Source organism: Arvicanthis niloticus, chromosome 2 (assembly GCF_011762505.2).
Source record: "Arvicanthis niloticus isolate mArvNil1 chromosome 2, mArvNil1.pat.X, whole genome shotgun sequence".
Classification (NCBI taxonomy): Eukaryota; Metazoa; Chordata; class Mammalia; order Rodentia; family Muridae; genus Arvicanthis; species Arvicanthis niloticus.
This window is the reverse complement of record NC_047659.1, coordinates 142,737,334-142,758,571: the sequence shown is the minus strand read 5'-3', so window position 1 is coordinate 142,758,571 and position 21,238 is coordinate 142,737,334. Positions and strand designations below refer to the sequence as shown.

General features: G+C 47.8%; 1 protein-coding gene across 5 annotated transcripts in view; it reads right to left on the bottom strand.

Moving 5' to 3' along the window:
• Positions 1 to 21,238, bottom strand: part of Vapb (VAMP associated protein B and C) — a 41,022-nt gene that overhangs the window by 2,604 nt on the left and 17,180 nt on the right. For 2 of the 5 annotated variants that reach the window (XM_034494879.2, XM_076930335.1), the window contains exons 2-5: positions 13,742 to 13,894; positions 5,192 to 5,295; positions 2,316 to 2,396; positions 694 to 870 (exon numbers count right to left, since the gene is read on the bottom strand). In XM_034494879.2, the coding sequence (XP_034350770.1) occupies positions 694 to 870; positions 2,316 to 2,396; positions 5,192 to 5,295; positions 13,742 to 13,894 (515 nt within the window). Of the gene's footprint in view, positions 1 to 693; positions 871 to 2,315; positions 2,397 to 5,191; positions 5,296 to 13,741; positions 13,895 to 16,518; positions 16,577 to 21,238 lie in introns of those variants that run through there. The other 3 variants (XM_076930333.1, XM_076930334.1, XM_076930336.1) reach the window with 3 other exon arrangements.

Sequence of the window (21,238 nt, the reverse complement as noted above, 5' to 3'; positions counted from 1 at the left end):
GCAGTCAGCTTAAGGGAATGTGCCACAGCAGGTACAGAGGGGAAGCCTGTTACATGCTTGGATGGTGTCATCAAGATTAAGAACAAATAGGCCTCAAATTTAAGCTACAACAAAAGTTCTTATAACTCAAATGTTCAGGTATATCCACAGATATAGTCACAATTCTCCATCCAGAAGTTAGAGAGATGCTCAGAAAATAGGCCTGAGAAATGGGTCTGCAGTCAATGAGACCCAAAACCTCATGCAAACTGTGTAGACAGCGACATGGACTGTTAGGCGAAGGGAGCCTCTGGCCTCCCCAGTCAGCCTGACAGCCCAGCCAGGGGCCTCTGGCTACAGCCTTGTTTTCTGCAAACCTAAAGCGCTCACTGGGCCAGCAAGGTATTTTCTTCTCACAACCAGGGGAGCAGCCTGAGGAGCTTCTACTACCCAGACCCATTTTGACTTCAAACAGTAAGGCAGGATTTGACCGGCAACCAATTATCACCTCCAGGATGGGGGATAGGGCACAGTGGGCTCTGACAATGGGGGTGCATGTGGGCCCTCCGGGTAGACAGCAGTTTGGTAGCATGGTCTGAAGACCCTTTTGAGAGCTGGAAGAAAGCTCTGCAGATGCATCCCAAACCCTCTAGGCTTCCTCCCCTCCCCCACTTCCCAGCTCTGACCACTGGACCCTGAGAGGGTGGGCGTTACCTTGAGCTGCCTGCTCTCCTCCCGAAGCCTCTGCACCTCCCCCTGCAGCCGCCTGCACTCTTCCATCACCTTCTTTACTTCCGTGTCATCGAGGGGCGATGTCAGGGACTTAGCAGCCACCGGTGCCTCTGTCTTGGATGCACTTGTAGGTATAATTTTATTTATTTCTACATCGTGCTGTTCAGACATAAATGAGAGCCCAAGTGTCACCAACTATGTCAGAAAGGATTTTATGCAAATTCGTCCTCAGCACACAAGACACAAGGCAGCATTTCATCCACACTGTACAGTGTCACATTTATTGTTTAAATGGATCACTTTATCTAATATCTTGATAATCTAAAGCTACCGGGCCCTAGAAATTATGAATAAGGGCAAATAATGAAGTTGGGCTGAGGCTAATACTTCAAGGAAGAGAAAAAGGGCCATGCATATTGCACTATCAAATTCCTGCCATGCAAAAATTAGCATACTGCAATTGTGCAAGCTCAGGAATTATCAGCTGCAAATTACCTTTGCAGGAGAGCTGAGCATCCCCGGCAGTGGAGGCTGGAGGTATAGAAGGCCCAAAGAGTGCTACACACAGGCCACCTACAAGCAGGGCGGAGGGCAACCAAGCCAGTGAGTCAGCACGGCTATGTTGGAGATGGGTTCGGGATGCATAAAAGGGGCCAGGGTACCCTCTTGGAGGATGAGCCAGTCAGTGGAAGCAGGGTGAGGAAGCACTCTGAATGGTCCCTGAGGTTCTGGGCAGCAACCTGAAAATCAGGCATCTAGCTCTACCCTGTCCCGCACAGCAGTGAGAGGCCTGGAAGGCAGAGCCCAGGCCAAGTCCACTTATCATGGGGCTAGGGGTCAGGATCCATGTCTCTCTGCTTTTAAGTTAAGTTTCCTGCAACAGGATGCTATTCTCTCTCCATTCAAAGCACTAAGATGCCAGTAGCTGATTACAGAGTAGAAGAAAACACGACATAGTTCTGACCCCAATCAACAGCATTCTTGGTGCTCATTACGATCCTGTGAAGAACTTCTGCAGAGTGCTTCCTCTCCCAGCTCCGCCATCACTGGTCCTCAGTGAGGACGCAGATGAAGTTACCACAGGAAGAGGGGGCAGCCAGGGAAGCAAGGGACAAGCAGGGCTCCCAAAGGGAAGGCGGACACATAGCAGTGGTAGCACTAGTGTCTAACATCCCACAGCACACAGGACGGTGCTGCCCAGCGCAGAGTGCCAACAGCACTGGGATGCACTGTGTGCTGCGTGGGCGTGGGGGACGAGGGATGATGAATGCTCAAGGAGACACTGACAAGGATACTCTGAGAGTTGACCACCTGCCCCATGATAAAGACAAAGTGTTCCATTTTGGTCTCCCTACTTTGCCATCCCAGGATTCATGACCTTGGGAGCCAACAGGCTGTACTTCCCAAGGGAAAACTGTTTCTGGTAGTCACTTCCCCAAGGTTGACTTTATAAAGCCTATCTGTTGACTTCAGCTTATTTTTTCCTTCATACATTAGAGAGAGGAAAATAATTTGTCAACTTAAATCTTGGTTTCACAGGAGACGGCATGCAAATGAGTGTCAGCTTGCAGCATTCGATTACTGTTAACTAGAGACATACTTACTGGTTTAGCGTTTTCTGCTGGCAATTCAAACACACATCTAAGTTTTGAATCCATAAGGTCTTCTGGTTTTGCCTCCTTCCACTAAAACAATTTAAATTTAATAATCAGGGTATTATCAAGCTGCTGGAAGAATAATTCTCCTCCTATAACTGACAATTTCAGAAAAATACTCTTAATGAGAAAGCCCTGATGTATATCAAATAAAGAACTTAAGTCTGCTGAGATTTCAATATTTTTAACATGACAAGATTAAATGCACTAGCTCTCTTGAATATTTATCCCACTTTGCAAACCCTGCAGTCTTGCTGCCTGGCTCCTTAGAGCCTGTCCAAGCTCACTCATTGCTGCTGCAATTGCATGGGCAGTACAGGCCTGGGGAGCACGGCTGAACAGGGTCATCTGTCCTCGAAAGGCAATTCCAGGTCTCCTTAAGAAAATGAAATTTACATGGCAGGGCAAACACTACCTAGAGAGCTGGAGGATGAGTATCTGGCTCACCATGGCAACTGCCAGTGGGGTACATCCACCATCCCATTCCAGTGGCTGCATCAGGATGGCCACCCCAATCATCAGTGAGGGGCCTTTCTGGTATGTACCCCTCACTGATGTCCCCATTCAGATGTAGAAGATGGGAATCAAGGAAGGACTGAGAATGACAGGCCACTAGAGCAGCAAGGTGACAACTCAGAAAAGGGAGACACCCATCCTCACCCTCCCAATCACGCATGGCAGCTAGGGCCCTCAGTTTGTCTGACATCAGAGCACAGCCACCCTGGGTGTGGCACAAGCAGTTAATGGGACGGCACATGCCCACTCACAGGATCCCTGAGAGCACAGAGCTATATGACACACGTCTGTTGTTCTGTGCAAGGCCCATGATTGTGTGTCTATTTGTGAGTCAGAGAGGATTATGGAAGCACCCAGCTCTGACTGCTCAATGCTGGTCAGCAGAACACTCAAGTGGTCTCAGAGACTGACCTACAAACTACAGGGCAGGCAGGCTTCCATACTGCCTGAGCCAACTCATCAAACCACACCAAGAGTGGGACAAGCCAGCAATAACATCACCTCAGTATGGGTCATTCTTAACCCCCAAATTTGAATCTGAATTTTAATGAGGAAATAATCAAAGCCCTCCAAGTCCACCAACCTGGACCCTAAAGCTGTAAAACCCACGGTGCCATAAAAATAGCCACAGGATACTCTGGGGTGCTCAGAGAGCACTGATAACTCTAGCTCATTGTACTGACTGCATAGAATACCATGCAGTAAGCAGTGAGTGCCCTTGCTCTGCAGGGCTCAGGGATAGGCAGCAGCCACCATCCTGTAGGCAGCTAGCACAAGAAAGCCTGTGACAGCTCAGGGAGCAAGTGTTCACACTCGGACATTGAGGCAGAAACAATCGGCACTGTTCTTGGTTGCCTGCATGGTGTCAGCCTAAGAGTAACACAGGCCCCTAGCAGCAGGACCTGGTATGAGGAGGAATCAGCAGTCATTTGCATCCAACTCAGCTTTCACTCAGCGGGGCACGTCCACAACGCCCTTCAAAATGTGCTGCCCAAACACTTAAAACAGTTATTAAAGAACAACCCACCGAGAAATAAAGCCTGCAGTGCCCAGCCCTAATTGCTCGGGTGACGTGTCAGACGTGGGCGCATTCTCCTCAAAATCCTGTGGGCTGCATTTTTATGCCCACTTCACAGGTGGCCAAAACCTCAAGAAGCATCAACAAAGCCTGTTCAAAACAGACCACAGCACTAGTAAAGGCAGGCCTCAGCTTCAGATGAGGACAGCCAAGCCCCCGCCCAGTCCAAAGCCACTGCCTGTCAATGGTTCACCCACCGTCTGTGCCTGTCATGTGTCCCTTCAGCACGCAGACTAACACAACACAAATCTGCAAACGAAAGGTCAGAGAAATGCCCCAGGTCTGTCTTATGACAAGGTCTCACTCCAACTCAGTATTTGACTCAACCTTCCCTTTCTGCCCCAAGGTAGGCACCAATGAGAACAGCAAGCTCTGCTTTCCCAAGCTCAAAGCAAAGACTGAGCAGTGGATGAGAAGCCTCCCCACACCCCCCAGTACAGCTTTAAAACAGAGACAACTGTTGACATGCTGTCTCTGGGCTGGCCAGATACTGAGGACCAGTGTTGCTGCAGGCATCAGTGCAGCACCCAGGTCCTTGTCACCTGGAGTAGGTGAGGAGCCACCTTTGGGGAGAATTGCAATTCTAATCCCTCTTCTTCTGGAAAAAATCAATACCACAAAATACTGCTTATTTATAAAAACAAAGGCATCTTAGTTTTGCCAAAATTAGGGACACTGTTAAACATGTACTCACATGGGGGAGGGGGATGGACATGAAGGCAATTAAAGAACAAAGAAGCAGGCTCTGTTTAGAAACTAACAAAGCAGATGCTTAGCGTGAACAGGACCCAAGCTCCATCCTCAGCAAAGAACCACAAGAACTATGCTGACCAGAACCACATAGAAGAGGAGATCAACAGCAGGCAGTGTCATTGGAGGAGTGGCATTCGCCCTTCTGGGTGTGAGGGCTGCAGACGGCCAGAAGCATCCTGACAATGGCGAGCACACTCTGCTGTGGTGCAGGACAGGGGCACACTACTGCTGTGGTGCAGGAGAGGGACACACTGCTGTGGTGCAGGAGAGGGAGGAAAGGGTCAGCAAGTGCAGTTCATCAAGTCAGAAAAGAACAGCCATGGAAAATGTTAAAGCTATCCATCAAAGTTAGGAGAGTCATACAGGGACCCAAGTGCACACTTCCCTAACAGCACGGCGCCCCGTCAACAGCAGCAAGGCATGCACCCGCCACGGCTGCCCTAGCGGACTAGAGAAAAGAAGAAGTGTTTGTACTTACTACTGCCTCCATATCAGAAGTGTCAGGCGGAGCAAACATAGACTGAACCATAAACTTGTGTTTACTTTTCTCATTGGGATCATAATCGAAAGGCTGTAACATCACTGAGAAAGAAAATATTTCATTAGGAGGGTCACAATGTGGTTATCAGAGTCGTTTGTCACACTAATACTTTCACTGTGGGGTAAAACAGCTTCCCAGTTCCCCCATCTGGACCCTGAGGAAGGCCATGAGCCAGCAGGGACATATAGCCTCTCAATCCCCCATTTTGCAGGTCAGCAACTAAGGCCAGAAAAACTGGGGCATGTCACAGCCTGACAGCAGGTACCAGCTGAACTACAGGTTGGGTCTGACTGCTGATACAAAGGTTGTGTGCTCACACAGCTATCCCAGCCTATCTTACAGCTCTTACTGAAGACATAAAAGGAGAGAAACACTGAAGTCCTATTTTTCTCAAGAAAACACTGCCAAATGATCTTTTTGAGAAAGAAAACAGAATAACTCAAATCGTTTCAGGATGGTTTTCGCTTCTCTCCACCCCATTTCCCACGCAGCTCATCAAGGTAAGGCTTGAAATATGATTTTGCCAATAGAATTCTGGAGACGGCTTAAAAGCTGGATTTGCCACAGCAGGAAAAGCAATTCCAACTCCCACCCCCACCCAGAACCCAGAGAAAGCTTACCCAAGGCACCCTGCTGTACTAAGGGAGTCTTGTATTCTTATTCACTCCCTTGGCCCTATTTCCCTGCCAACCCAGGCCGGCCCTGTTATAAGAAGGTTGCTTTGCAACACACTCTCTTTGCTGCACAGTTTTAATAAGCCTTGCCCCTAGTGACCATCCCTGAAACCTAAGTTCATGATCAGGGGAAGCCTCAGAGTGTCCACACCAGAAACGCATGGGGCCCCGTCCTCAGCACCATCATCACTCATCCCTGTGAGGCAGGCACTGCTGTGGGAGGGGCTATTATTCTGCTGTCTGTTCTTCTGATAAATAAAAAGAAACAAACAAACAAACAAAAAACCCGAAAACCCTGAACCAGCACCTAGTTTCCTCAGTCCACAAACACACACACAGTCAACCCCAAAGGTCTGCTCCATAGCTCCATAGCTGCTGCTGTCCATCATCAAAGGATGTCAGACCTCCCCTGCAGTTTGCCCCAAGATAGGAGGCCAAAAGCTATGAGGGGCTCCTGCCTGGCTGATTCCAGGGTTACATTCCCACACTATGGGTCCAATCTGCCTGTAATTGGTGGCCCACACCTTTAATCCAGAACTCTGGAGGCAAAGGCAGGTGGATCTCAGTTTGAGGCCAGCTTGGTCTCCGTAGCACAGGCAAAGCCTGGGTCAACCCTAGCACTGAAAAAAAAAGCAAAACAAAGAAAATGCTTCTTGTCCACCACAGAGCTGTCTAAAGATGCTATTAGGGAGCTAAAGATGCTCCCTGTCTGGGAGACACACCCACCACAACAGCAGTGTAGCACACTGAATGAAGCAGACACAAGAAGCGGCCTATTAAGACGTCAGATTTGCAGAAGCTGTCAACAACGCCAGCCTTCCAATTTCTTGAGAATACCTACTTTCATAAAAAGTATTACTATTAACATGTAATTGATGGATTGTAATTTTTAAAGAAATTAGTCATTTTAAAATCTCTAATATAATAAATATCACTACAGCTCACAAAGACTTACTACACTCTTTGGGGGTCTTCAACTGTCAGTAACACAGAAAGTTTAGAGACTATCCAGGAGCATGGCTCCACATACACTGCCGTCCTGGCCCTCTCTAGAGGGCCTCGATCACACTAGTGCCTATAAGCAGCCTTCCTATAGGCAATGTAAAGAGAAAGGAGCTATCTGTGCCCATGCTTGAACCACAGGGGCAGGTTTGAAGCCAGCACTGCAGAGGGTCCGTCTCTGTGTGTCTTTGAGCAAGCACACACCTCAAGGCTACTGCAGCTTTGCCTACAGCCATCACTACTACCCCGCTCCTGGCCTACAGCATCCTACCTACAGCCATCACTACCCTGCTCCTGGCCTACAGCATCCTGCCTGCTTAGCTCCATAGTGGAGAGCCCAGAGAACCTGGCAGGGCACACAGAGCAGGCCTAGTGGTGGCTGGTCACAATTCCTAAGTCAAGACACATTGATGCTTAGGCCACAGTGAGGCTGACCAGGAATGGGAACCAGGGCCTCTGGAGTGCTCTTCTAGGAAGCTCTGGGCATAAGGTGGGGACTTGCCCCTCCTCCACTGCTGAAACAAGAAGAAAAGCAGCTGTCTACCTCCCACCGGCTGTCCTATGTGTATATGACACTCTACAGACCCTTGGTACACCTAGGACTCATATACCCTGCTTCTTGAAGCCCTTCGCGTAACAGCGCTGAGTTCCTGTTCTTCAGCTGCCACCGTCTCATGTCTAATCCGGTTTCAGCTGAGACTTTATGAGAACATGAGGGAATAAATGTTGGTCAGCGCTGGCTCGCTGCAAATTGTAGCACAAATTATGTACTTTTTCCATGACAGGCTATAAAAGAGCTTCCCATTAACTTAATTTATTTCATTTAAATACCAGAGACACTGATGATAAAAACCCTAAGTGAACCGTCCTTCCTTTCAGAGCGCATCTGCTGACAGAACATTAAGAGGCCTGTTACCAGGAGACAACCTGTGCTCAGTCACCCCTCACCCACGCTGGGCTTAGGACACAGCCTGTTGCATTAGGCACAAAGGTAGGACCCCTGTGAAGAACCTTCAGGGTCATGAAGAAGTGGATCGATCACACCAGACTTCCCTCAAAAGAGGAAAAACCAGGCCACTTAAAATACACACTGGCTTGGAAAATGTCGACCTGATTAAATGCAGCATAAAGGCTGCTTCTGGGGATCCAGGCAGCCGCAAGCCACAAGCAAGGAAGGAAGGAGCGCCTAAGAACTGCACTGCTCAGTCTGACTCTCACCTGACGATGTCTCTACACCTGACAAGACATGGCCGTCTGCACTCTTCACTCACTCATTCACTCACGCTCTTCTTCCCAACCAGAGGCTCTGCAGACTTTCTCCCTGTTTTCCCCCCATCAAATTAGCTTTTTAGACTCAGAAAGATACCCCACAGCCCCCCACAGCGCTCAGATGACAACTTTCTATAACAGCAGCTACTGCCCAAGCAGGAGACACCCAGCCTAGTTGCTCACACCCTCTGGGCCTCCTCCCTCCTTTCACAGTTCACCATTAGAAAAACATGATCTACCTACTCAATGCATTTGTGACATCAGCACCATTGCCCTCTTTTTAAACAACAGAAGACAACCATGAATTTCTTACAGCTAGGGTGATCACAGCGGCCATGAATGCTGGACTCTAACCTGAGACAACTAGGTAGGCCCCAAGCTCTTGCCACAAGTAATTTCATTATTTCCTTCAGGGGCCACTGTGCCTACTTTCCTGGGGCCTCTAACTATTCAAACCAAGCAGATACATAATTAACCTCACCTGGTTATAAGAACGTTGCTGCTCTACCTGTGTTCTGTGTGGGGCTCTCTGGCTCATGTGCTCAGCTCAAGTAACAAACACTTGGCAGCCTGTTCTGTTTGTGCAGAGGTCATGGTGTAGCCCTCAGCCTTTCTTCAAGATCAACAAAAGGGAGGCATGCAACAGGCTGTATAGGCCAAACAGCAAAGTGCACCCATCCATCTATCTATCTATCTATCTATCTATCTATCTATCTATCTATCTATCTTTCCCTCCCTCCCTCCCTCCTTCCCTCCCTCCTTCCCTTCCTCCCTCCCTTCCTTCCTAAGGCTTTCTCAATATGTCTTCCTGCGCCATAACTAACAGCAGAACACAGCCTGGCATCCCTTTGTTCCTCCCAGTATAACTGTGCACCCTGTGCCCATCAAGTGTTAGCTGATCTCAGGGAGACCTGTGAGCCAAACCATCTGCAACACAGAAACCAGTGTGTCCTAAAGCAGCCTGTGCCTGGCAACTTCTTTCCCGCCTGCTTTCTACGTGCTCATGCCAGTACTCTCCCAACTACCTTTTCCTCTCCCTTCCCTCTGCAATGAGCTAGCAGTGAAGTTACAAAGGGTAGGATAGGACTTCAAGGGGAGACAAAGACATCACCTACAAAGACAGACTGAGGGAACTTTCAGGACTTTCTGCTGCACCAAGTTTTATGGACTGTACTCCCAGCTCACCTTGCAGAGCCAAAAAGTACCTTTCAGCTAAGTATCTCTTGACCAGTCTTCTAGGTTCTGCCCATCATAAAAAGATGGACACAGTCTTCTCAAAGGCTGTAAGCACAATTAAGCTGAATTTTTGTTGGTAAAATATTTTAAGCCATAATCTAATCTGGTGAAAAGATTAGAGACGTATCTTAAACAGCAGCATAGGCTGCTCTTATCTGGGAGCAGTGAGGATGGTTCATGGAGACCGTCCAGTTAAAAGGCTGCACTTATGTATCAGAGCCTTCCAAAGCAAGGATTGGATCCAAAGAAGGGCAATGCTACTGAAGTCCCCATGGAAGCCCCTCTATCCACACTGAAGACGGATGTCAGGCTTCTTTGTCAGCAGGTTAAGTACACTTCTACCCTGAGGCTCACCACCTGAATACTGCAACCCATAGCTGCCTGGTCCAATGCCAGAAAACAGTAATATCCACCCAAGCCAGCACCATCATAAACGGATTAATTATCAATTGCAATACTACTCACTTACATTAATTGACCAACATCTCCACCCCAAGAGCTGCTGATACTCAGTCTGTCTGTGCTCAGCGCTTCACTGGAAGAACTTTATGTCTGAACATAATTAGCAAGAGTCCTGAAGGGACTGCTAGAGACCAACATGCCCCCTCTACCTGAACTCCAGTTTAAACACACACTCAGATACTGGGAGACCTACACTTGGCTTTAATCCACCCGAGTAAAGTGAGTCTGTATCTAGACACAGGTATCTTTAACGACTCTGCCCATGCCCCCTGTGGACACTCTGCATGTGTAATGCACTTGGCACAGGGGCAGGCAATATGCACAACAGAACTGCAAATGAAAGCTCACCACTTGGTGGGATTAGAATTCACAGAGGTTATACAAACACTAAATTTAATGTCGTATTACAGGAAGCCTAAGTATTTTTGATGGGCCCATAATTCTACCTCTTCACCTGCTGTACGTGCTGGCAAACATGGTTTGGAATATTAATGGAAAGTCCCTCATTATTAAACTGCATCATTAAAAACAGGATCTGCCACCACTAACAGCCTTCTACAAAGACATCTTCAGAAATTACATGCTTTAAAAAAATATTTCCCTACCATACAGTTTGAAAGATACTTAGTTCTGTAAAGCTAGAATGCCACCCCCTCCCAGGCCCCCAGGAGTGATGAAAGCAGAGGTTCTCCCATCCCCTTATCCGCTGGGAACTCTGCTTCTTTCCTGCAGGCTTATCTCCACATGCCTATGCTGCCAAGGTGCAGATCCATAGGCGCAAGCCAGCTCCGAAAGCCCCTGCGAATCAAGAGCACAAGCCCTGGTACTCTGGGAGCAACTGCTAGCTGGGCTATGTCTCAGAACAAGCAGACTGCTGAGCAATACCGAAGATAAAGACACAGGAAGGCCCAGAGCACTTCTACTTGGAAATGTCCACATGTCACACTTTACCCTCTGTCCAACTGTAACTGCACTGCCTAGGTTAATGAAAAGAAACCCCATGCACATATGTTTGCTGTGTTTTGAAGGACAGCACAGGGCCCCTGAATGTCAGGGTCACTGGGAAGGCAAGCAGAGCACCACAGGGTGTGCCTGGGGATCACTACCCAAGCCAGCCACAGCCAAGATGCAAAAGACAATGCCTTTAAAGGCCCAGCCCACCCCCATCACTCCCATCCCCTCCAACTCCCGCTCCTTTCCCTCCTCCACCTGCCTAGTACAGGGATGATTTATAGCCTCATCTAATAGCTAGCACCTCCCAGGGGTCTTTAGAAATGCAGGGATACACTAACCCTGTCCTTTCCTGGTGTCCTGTGACACTCTGAGTACTAAGTAGAACCATGCTGATACGATTTCAAGTTCATTTGATGGTCACCATTCTGTAAATGACATATGAAAATTCACTCATAAGCATGCATACGTTATAGGAATTCACGTACGCCATGCCTATGTAAAACACAGAGGATTCTTTTGCTTTTTTAAGGCAATGCAAATAGTACACAACTCATCTCCACTCACAACTGGTGGCTTTGTGCACATCAAGTGGCAACGGCAGAATGTGCACAGGTGACCAGGTTGGCTGGATGTCAGTCAATGGGCTCAAGGACAGGCCTAGTTTCACACTTAGGTTTCCTAAGCTCTCAGCCAGTCATAAGTGGGTGTGAGCACACTGAGGACAGTGTGCTGCCTGTGCACCTGCTTTTTCCAGGGACTCTGGCTCACCATGTTGTCACCCCAATAGCTGCATTTCTTGAGGAACAGGCCTGGACAAGCATAGCGTTTCACAATCCAAGATGTACACATGTAAAATGTGACATTTATACACCCAGCATCTACGACTGGACAGGCTGTACCACTCTCCTGGTCCACATGAGACTACTACCAACAAACAGGGGCTCCACAGCGACTCTTCTCATGTGCCCTCCAACCTCATCAGGGGAAAGCTGCAAACATGTTTCTTTATTTGATCATTCCTCCTGTCTCCCCAGCCCTATGATGCATTACATTTCAGACTCATTCTCAGGCAGTCACCCTTAACCTGCCGAGGCAGCAGCACAGAATCACAGAACATCTGCCTCTAACCCAAATGGCTGATAGTCATGTGACAGAAACCATGTGACAGGGAAGGAGTCCATCCATGCTGGCTCTTTATTTTCTAATATTCAGAGAAAAGACTCAACACAAAAGCTGCCTTCAACAAGGAGCCACTGATCAGTCAGAACACTCCAGAGACAGGAAAGGACTTGCTCCTAGTCAAAGATGCACCCATGCACACACACATACACACACTGGCACTCAGACACACATACACATGCAGACATGCACACACACACACACACACACTGGCACTCAGACACACACACATGCACACACACACACACAAATACTCAAGCCACACATCATCTGTAACAAAGAAGGCATACCTATACTATACAACTACCTGCTAAGATTATTTTATTCAGATAACCAGGCTGCCTGTTTCATATGAAAATTGGTGATTTTTCATCTGCTAATAAGCTCAAATTTTCTGACATGTGTTAATGATGGAGAAATTGGTGGATGGTAGTTACAGCCTTGGATATAAGAATCCAGCTCCCCCAATCTCAGCAAAAACTTTAAGACACACAGAGAAATCAGACACCACATCACGACCACTCCCTGTTTCCAGCAGGTCCAATCCAGAGCATTGGCTCTGTCACACACCACTCTGTGATTCAAAATGGACACAAAACAGATGGGACAATGTGTCCAGCACAGTGCACACTATGGGACAAACGATAGGACTGTGTGGGGTCCAGCAGTGGGAACCCTTCTACAGGGTTGGTTACCAGCTAACTGCTCCTGACTAAACATCTGACTCAGGAGTGCAGACCCAGCCTTGCAAGACTCAGAGAGGGGCACACAGGGGAGCTGGGGCAGGCGCTCCATAATGAGAGGCAGTAACAGAGGCGAGGAGTCAGAGTCAGAGATAATGAAACACCTTGTGTCTTTCCAAAGACGTGAATCATTTTCTTTTAGGTGTCAAATGAATAGCCAAATGTATCACAATCAAAATCTACCATGGAAAAACCCAGACAGGCACTCACTTCAAACGAGAAGTGGCCTCTAACAATGCCGAAGCTGAGGAACACTGAGTCACTAGTGTCTAAAGGACATGCACTCCCCCACAGCTCCTCTGAGCATCACGAGTTCTAATGAGCTGCAAGTTCACCAGTTTCTAAATACATTTAAACCCTAACATATCACTCAGACTTCCTTAGTTCTGAAACTCAATTTTCAATTTGGGCACTTATCAGCATCTTTTCAGAAGTCAGGCTTTGGAAAATGTATGCAGCCTCATAGAGAAGGGGGGCATCAGAACACACATGGCCCACAGCCTTGCCTGTGCATCTCTGCAGCCCTACCTCCTCAGCTTTCAGGGCAAAGTGTACCTCCAGTTACTAGATGGCATGAGCAGCATCAGAAATCATTTAGCATTAAGAAAATAATGCTATTTAACATTCTCCCACAAAGCAAATTTGTTATTCAGCCTCTTCTGATTTGTCAAGGTGCAGATTTAATTCCAAAAGAATGGAGACTCTACAGCCAAATCTACGGCCACCACTTTAATTCTGTACTGGCTACTGAGGTACCGAGACTTTGAGACATGAATTATGGAAAGTCAGAGGTGATAAGGCACCAAGTGTTGTACCCAGAGGTGGGACAGGAGAAGTAGAGAAAAGTCTGTAGCTTCCTGTACTACCCTATGTAGGTTCCTGTACTACCCTGAACTACCCGCTCTGACAAGGCCCTATGGCTCTGGGGCCTTCAGAACCCATCCATGACCTCCAGGCTCAGAACTTACCAGACACATTGAGAGAGGCCCCGGCATCAATGACCCCACTGTTGGGCCGCACGCAGTACCTGCGTGGTGCCGTGGTCTTCACTTTAAAACACACATTTCGGTCTGTTGGGTTGCCGAGTTTTAGGTTGGTGGTGACGACATCAGTGAAGGGACCTACGTGGAGAGACAGACACTGGTTGGTATCCTGTGAGGAAAGTAGGAGCTCAGGAAGACAAGAGACCTCTGTAAGCGGTGAGAACCTAGACACACACAGTCTGAACCCAACAACAGTCACTCATGTTCAACACTCACTTCCACAGAACCACAGTGGAATCTGGCAGAAACCGTACAAAGGACCGGGCATGGCTCCAGTGTCATAAGAGCAGAGTGTCAGGTGTCAGGTGGACTCGGGAGGGCAGGATTCTGCAGACAGGAAAACCCTACCTGTGTGTCTGCAGAACAGCCGACTTCATTCTGAGCCCTGCCAGCAGCTCTAAGCACTGAGGCTCCCAAGAAGCCTGGAGCCACGTTCCGTGGCCCTATGGAGCCATGTTCCACGGCCCGAGGCTGTTGTTCATCACTATTTCTTATTCAGTTCCTACTTTATTAGATTTTTTTAATTAAAAAAGTAAAACATGCTTCTTAAAACAAACCAAACAATGAAAGATGTATAAAGAGAAATTAATAAGCTTTCCTTTGTGCCTGAGGTAACTAATATTAACCATGTGGGAGCCTGTCCAACCATCTATACTTAGTAGCAATGTACAAGGGTACATACCACACAATTTCTTCTTGTTGGCTAATCTACACCCCAGCAAGTGGACATCTGATCACTAGGCTTCTTAGGGGTCAACTGGGGAGAGGTGAACTGCAGGACCTCTTTTTCTTGTCACATGCACATGCATTTGTGTGTGTTGCTATGGAGCTACACATGGACCTGTGCATATATACCCAGTCTTTGAGCCACATCCCCCGGCCTACATCCACTACATGTTTACCTATTTTCAACAGGAGCGGCACATCTTTGTTTCCTATAGGCAGGCTTTCCACTCCTGCTTTCACAGTTACATGCAAGCAGGGGAGGGGACTCTGTTTCCGTGGTTACAAAGAATATCTACCAGCTCACCTGTCACATCTCAGAAAGCCCAACAGACACTCAACAGTGTGCTCTAAAATGCTTGCAGTGACTCTCAGCTGCTGAGGGCAGGATTATCCTTTGTCCATCTCAGTCTCCAGCCCTGTATCTGGGCTCAGTAAAGGTCTCCAGACACATGCACCAAGAAGAAAACTACTCATAGGTTATTTTGAGAAAAATGAGTGCCTCAAGCTGGTTTCCTCTGAGGTACTCAAAGTATGAAGTACCCACTGAATAAAAGCTTAGCTTAAACATAAATGGTGGCTGAGGGGAAGGGGCTTGAGTCTAAAATCAAGCCTACCACACCCAGTGCAGCTCCAAGGAAGCACTGACCTGTCCACATGGGATAGATGTACATGCCAGGGAACAATCTGAGCATAAAACAATTCCTGCATTTGCTAATGCATAATCTTATCCGTAAAAAGCCTCAGACAAACAGTCTGTGCCTGCAACCTCACTGTGCCAAACACAAGCACTCCCAACATGGCTACTCAGCTTGGCTCCTTTGCACAGTGGTCACCAGCCACACTCATGCAACTTCAGAATGGAAGCCTGGTGCCATCTCCATATAGAAACCCGGGGTAGGTGGCAATTCAGTGATAGTACCTGCTGTTCCATCAGCCCCTATTCTATTGGTCCTGTGGCTGCACCTCACTGCCTGCAAGGATGCATGCATGCACTGCAGTACATGTGACAAGATGGCTGCATCACCTAGTGTTTGACAATCATTTCCCTAGAAGCTCTTCTCATATCAGGGACAGCACCTTTCTAAACCCCTGGAAAGGTCGCCTCCAGCTGCCAATCTTTCAGAAAGCCCTGAACCAGGCTGAGGCCAGGAGAGAGGACTTCCTGAAGGATCCGGAATGGAGCTACACCCAGAACAGAATCTACTGCAAACCAACTCCTCGCCCGCCGCGGAAAATGCATGGGAGACAGCTAGCCTTGGCCCAAAGGGTTTGCAGCTACAGGGAAGGAGAGCTGGATGCTGGAGGCAACAAGTTCTTGGCCTCCAGGGAGAAATGAGACACTTGGTGTTGAGACTGTCCAGGGGCATGTGGGATAGCCACTCTCTGGAATTCTACCCTATCCCACCTGCACTGCATGTAGGCTGACTCATGGGAAGATAAGAAGGCTGATACCCCTTTACTTAAGGTGGGGATCACTTCAGTAAGCACAGTCTATAAAAAGGAGGGCTAAAAACAGCTCTGCTTTTCTAGGGCCAAAGAAAGCGATAAGCCCTACAAGCCTGCATGGGTACAACTTGCAGGCCTAGATTTCATAAAACACACCAAACCCTGCTCTACAACTGTGGGTATTCAGGCAGCCAGGGAGTTCTGAGGGTACTCATGAAAGGGCCCATTTCCAGTATCAATAGGTCAATAGAAAAAGGGCCAGGCATAGTGGGTCATGCCTATCATTCTGAATTTGGGAAGGTGGAGGCAAAAAGATAGAAGTTAAAGGTCATCATTTGGTACATGGCAAATTCTAAGCCAATCTGCAATACAAAAATAGGCCCTGTCTCAAAAAAAAAAAAAAAAAAAAAAAAAGGAAAATACACGGAATGATCATTGAGCCTCAAGAATGTGGACACACTGTCAGATCAAAAATATAACACACCCATCACAGCATACAGACATCTCACATGGAGAAGACAGGCACTTACTATGCCCACCGCAGTTTCCAGTGTCTCCCCTTCTGCTCCCCATTAAGCTGGGGTAGGGATCCCAGTTGTAGACTTCACCAACGTCTTCTGAGATTCTATAAACACAAGCTAGATTCCACTGACTGAGCACATAGTGGCAAGTTACCCAGGTCTGCCTATTATGTGGCAATATAAATGGCATTTCAATTTACATGAATTACATAAAAGATGGCCTAAATTATTAAAAGACAAGCAATGCTGGTAGCAGTGGGCAGGACAGAACTAGCTGCATTTCCCCCAGCACCCCGCCTTGGGTCTGGGCACTGACTTGAAGAACTCTGGAGGGAGCCATACTGGAAATATATGCAGCACAGACACCACTAGTAGAACAGCAAAGTCTCATGGGTAAAAATCAAGGCAGTTTGCAAAAACAGGCCAATCCTCTTCGCCCCACTCTGGGCAATTTACTTCAAGAATTTTATTGAAAATAACTTCAATTTGAATAATTACAGGAGATAAGCCATGTTAGTGCTTGCCTTCTCTGCACTAATGAATTAGAACACAAAACCTCAATAAAAAGGACGGGGAGGCTTATGAGCACCATTCAGATTTTTCCTAGTCACTTTCATTTCATAAAACTGCCATTTCCATTAAAGCGTTATGCAAAAAATGGGACTTTATTCCACAAACATGCATATTTATCACCAATGAACTTAAACATTGCTTATAAAATACAGTCAATTTTACAAATGAAATCTTCAAAAGTTGTTTTTTTTTTCTTTTAAGAAATTGAAAAAACTGATTTGTGTCTCCAGAGTGAGAGCACATCACATCCCTTAATTACTTTTTTCCATGTCTTCTATCCCTTGGTCCAGGTGTCTGTGTGGAATTAGAAACTCCATATCTCCCAGCGAGAATGAATACAGAGAAACAGCCCCAACCTGGAGTAGATTCCCATGTGTTTTAACGTTCTCTTCTTCTATGGAACAGGCTGAATGGATTCTTTCTTCCCCTGTTCCAGCTGTGTGCAGCTGCAAGCATTGATTACGGCTGATAAAGATACTCATAAAACAGCATTAACTGACAGAATGTAAACTCCTCCACTTGTTCTTGGAGGGATTAGATCCAGGAAAGCATGGCATAAACCACCTGCACTCTCCCCAGGCCCTGTGGCTTGCCTCTCTGTCTTTTTTTAAATTACTTAAGGAAGATCTGAATTCCACCTGATGAAGAAAGCAAAGAACACAAACCCAAAGAAACGTGTGTGTTTGTAAAAAGAGACAGAGAGGACGGATCTTGTGTTACAGGTCACAGGACACAAGCTCAGACTTAAAGCACTGTCTTGAAGTTCAAGGGAGAAGGCTCCAGGCACTCAAGTTCTCTCCAGAGACAGTGAGATTCAAGCCAGGAACCAGTGGCTCACATGTGCAATCCCAGAGGCTGAGGCAGAAGGACTGTGAGTTCAAGGTCAGCCTGAGCCACACAATGCACACCATGAAATTCCAGGCTACAAAGTAAGATCCTGTCTCAAACAGAAGGAAATAAGACAAGAAGGCTGGATGAATTTACCAATCAGGAAAGATAACACCTGAGTGTTTCCCCAAGCTTTACAAGGTCTGAACACTTTTGGTGACTGCTGCACAGAGAGCATCACTAACATGGAACTCTTCCTGTTAGGAAATCCAAACACCAGCCTTACAAAACAACAATGTGAGACCTCACACTGGGCAACTATACAAGTCACAGTGAAAAGTCCAGGGCTTAGAGCTCAGCCTGGGCCTTTCTCATCTGCAGACTTAAGCCTGTTTTTAAGACTGCCTGATAAGTGGTAAGACTATATGTTGGAGAGGAAAAGATAGCATTTTATTTTTAACACAATTCAATTCTACTAGAAAGTAAAGATTAGCTTGTCTAATATAGCTGGGCATGATGGCAGCCTCTTCAATCCCAGCTCTCAGGAGGCAGAGGCAGGAAGATCTCTGTGAGTGAGTTCAAGTCCAGCCTGGTCTACACAGCAAGTTCCAGCCACCCAAGGCTACAGTGACACCTTGTTATACAATGAATAAATAAATCCTAAGTAAGACTCCCAGGAAGTAATGTGGAAGGGAATCTAAATGACTTAGGTGACTTTTTAAGAAACGGACCAAGGTGGAATGCAAGAAGAATTGGTAATGAGCTGGATGTTATTGGAATGTGAAGCCTGTGGGCTAGGCAGGGCTCTGAAGAAGGGGTACTTAACACTCAAGCCCTGGAGTCCATCCCCAACACTGAAAAAAATCAAATAAATAAAAATAGAAACATCTGCCCTGCCGAGGAATATTGCCGACAGGATGGAGGAACAAGAGCTACAGACCAAGAGGGCTGTGTATAAAAGATGCACCCAATCTAATAAAGGATCATTTGCTGAACACATGGAGAAGTCCTGAAACTCAACAGCATGGAAACATGCCACCTGACTTTGAAATGGACACAAGAGCTTCAGGCATCGCACTGAAGATGGAGAGGGGAGGACTCAGAAAAACACAAGCTGAAAACACAACGAACTGTCACCACTTCTTCCTAGTGTAGCTAAAGTCCAACACTGAGCACCAAACGTGGGGAGGACTCAAGGTTACGGAAAGGGTGTCAGGTATTTTTTTTTCTTTTTCTTTTTGTGGTTTTATTCAAACTTGAACTGAGGGGCTTGCACATGCTAAACCAGGGCTCTAACTCTGAGCTATACCCTCAGCCCAGCTGGGTGCCATTCTCCCTGGTATTCCCATACTGTAAATGAAGGTTTAACAGCCTCACCAGAACAATGGCCACCACAGAAGCAAAACAAAGTCCTTCAGAAGGAGACTACAATAAACTATGGAAAATCCAGATGTAGATAATATTCATAATAATATTAATAATAATAATATCATCATCATCCATGGAAAGCATGACAGGAACCTAAACCATAGTCTAAGTGACAGTCGCCATGCAGCATTCTGGAAAGGATACAACTATAGAGACGACGAACAGGTCCAGGGCCGACAGTGAGCATCTACCAGCCACCATCAGACCCCAGGGTAGACAAAAAACTTCAGAAGGCAGCTGCTTTGTTGAGGGCTCCCTTTTCTGCACCATCTCCCATGAGCCACCCCATCTACAGAAGAGCTGTGCTTTATGGAGGAGACTGCTTGGCATGCTGCATCCGCATGTCCAGTGGACTCTGAATTCAAATGCACACAGGCGCAGGTGTACAGGGACAGTCACGGACCCACTGCTGGGCACAGAAATCCCTTCTCTTCCTCTTCTAGAGCTCATGAAATCCTAGTATATAAATACACCCCCTTCCTGTATAATTTATTTCCTGGTGTGTTTTCCAGTCTTTGGAATTCTCACTGCATGTATTGCCACAGCAGTTACACACCAACCTGACACGTAATACACCAGGCCTCAGCCTTCCAGACAGAAGCTTAAGTTATTAGCTTGGCTGCAGACTACACAAAAGGCTTCATCAGTTTCCTCTCCTACAAACACTTCCCTCTCCGCGACCCCCCAAACAATAAGCGGCCACATTCACTTCAACCCTACAGAGAGCCTTCGGGTAGAAGCAAAGACTTTTGATGGATGTTGCTGGGACAATAAAACCGTCCTTGAGGTCTCAATCCAATAGACGTTGTACATGAGAAAATATATTAAAATTGGGAGACATGGGCCTTCTAAAGTCAAATCTGATGTTTACATTTATCCCGCCACAACCTGTTTTTACTGAATACCAAGCCCTGCCTGCTACCTTCCTTACCTGACTGCAAGACTGCAAGACTGCAAGAAGAGGGGCAGCAAGACCCTAAGGCTTGAAGAGGAAGGGCAGGCAAAGGATCCCAAGGCTGGAAGAGGAGGGCCAGGGGGAGGGCCAGACAGAGAACCCCAAGGCTGGAAAAAGGGGGTCAGGCAGAGGACCCCAAGGCTGGAAGAGGAGGGTAAGGCAGAAAACCCCAAGGCTGGAAGAAGGGGGTCAGGCAGAGAACCCCAAGACTGGAAGAAGGGGGTCAGGCAGAGGACCTCAAGGATGAAAGAGGAGGGCCAGGCAGAGGACCCCAAGGCTGGAAGAAGGGGGTCAGGCAGAGGACCCCAAGGCTGGAAGAGGAGGGTAAGGCAGAGAACCCCAAGGCTGGAAGAAAGGGGCCAGGCAGAGGACCCCAAGGCTGGAAGAAGGGGGTCAGGCAGAAGACCCCAAGGCTGGAAGAGGAGGGCCAGGCAGAGGACCCCAAGGCTAGAAGGGGAGGGCCAGGCAGAGAACCCCAAGGCTGGAAGAGGAAGGTGAGGCAGAGAACCCCAAGGCTGGAAGAAGGGGGTCAGGCAGAGAACTCCAAGGCTGGAAGAAGGGGGCCAGACAGAGAACCCCACGGCTGGAAGAAGGGGGCCAGGCAGAGGACCTCAAGGATGGAAGAGGAGGGCAAGGCAGAGGACCCCAAGGCTGGAAGAAGGGGGCCAGGCAGAGGACCCCAAGGCTGGAAGAGGAGGGCCAGGCAGAGAACCCCAAGGCTGGAAGAAGGGGGCCAGGCAGAGAACCCCAAGGCTGGAAGAAGGGGGCCAGGCAGAGGACTCCAAGGCTGGAAGAAGGGGGTCAGGCAGAAGACCCCAAGGCTGGAAGGGGAGGGCCAGGCAGAGAACCCCAAGGCTGGAAAAAGGGGGTCAGGAAGAGAACCCCAAGACTGGAAGAAGGGGGTCAGGCAGAAGACCCCAAGGCTGGAAGAGGAGGGCCAGGCAG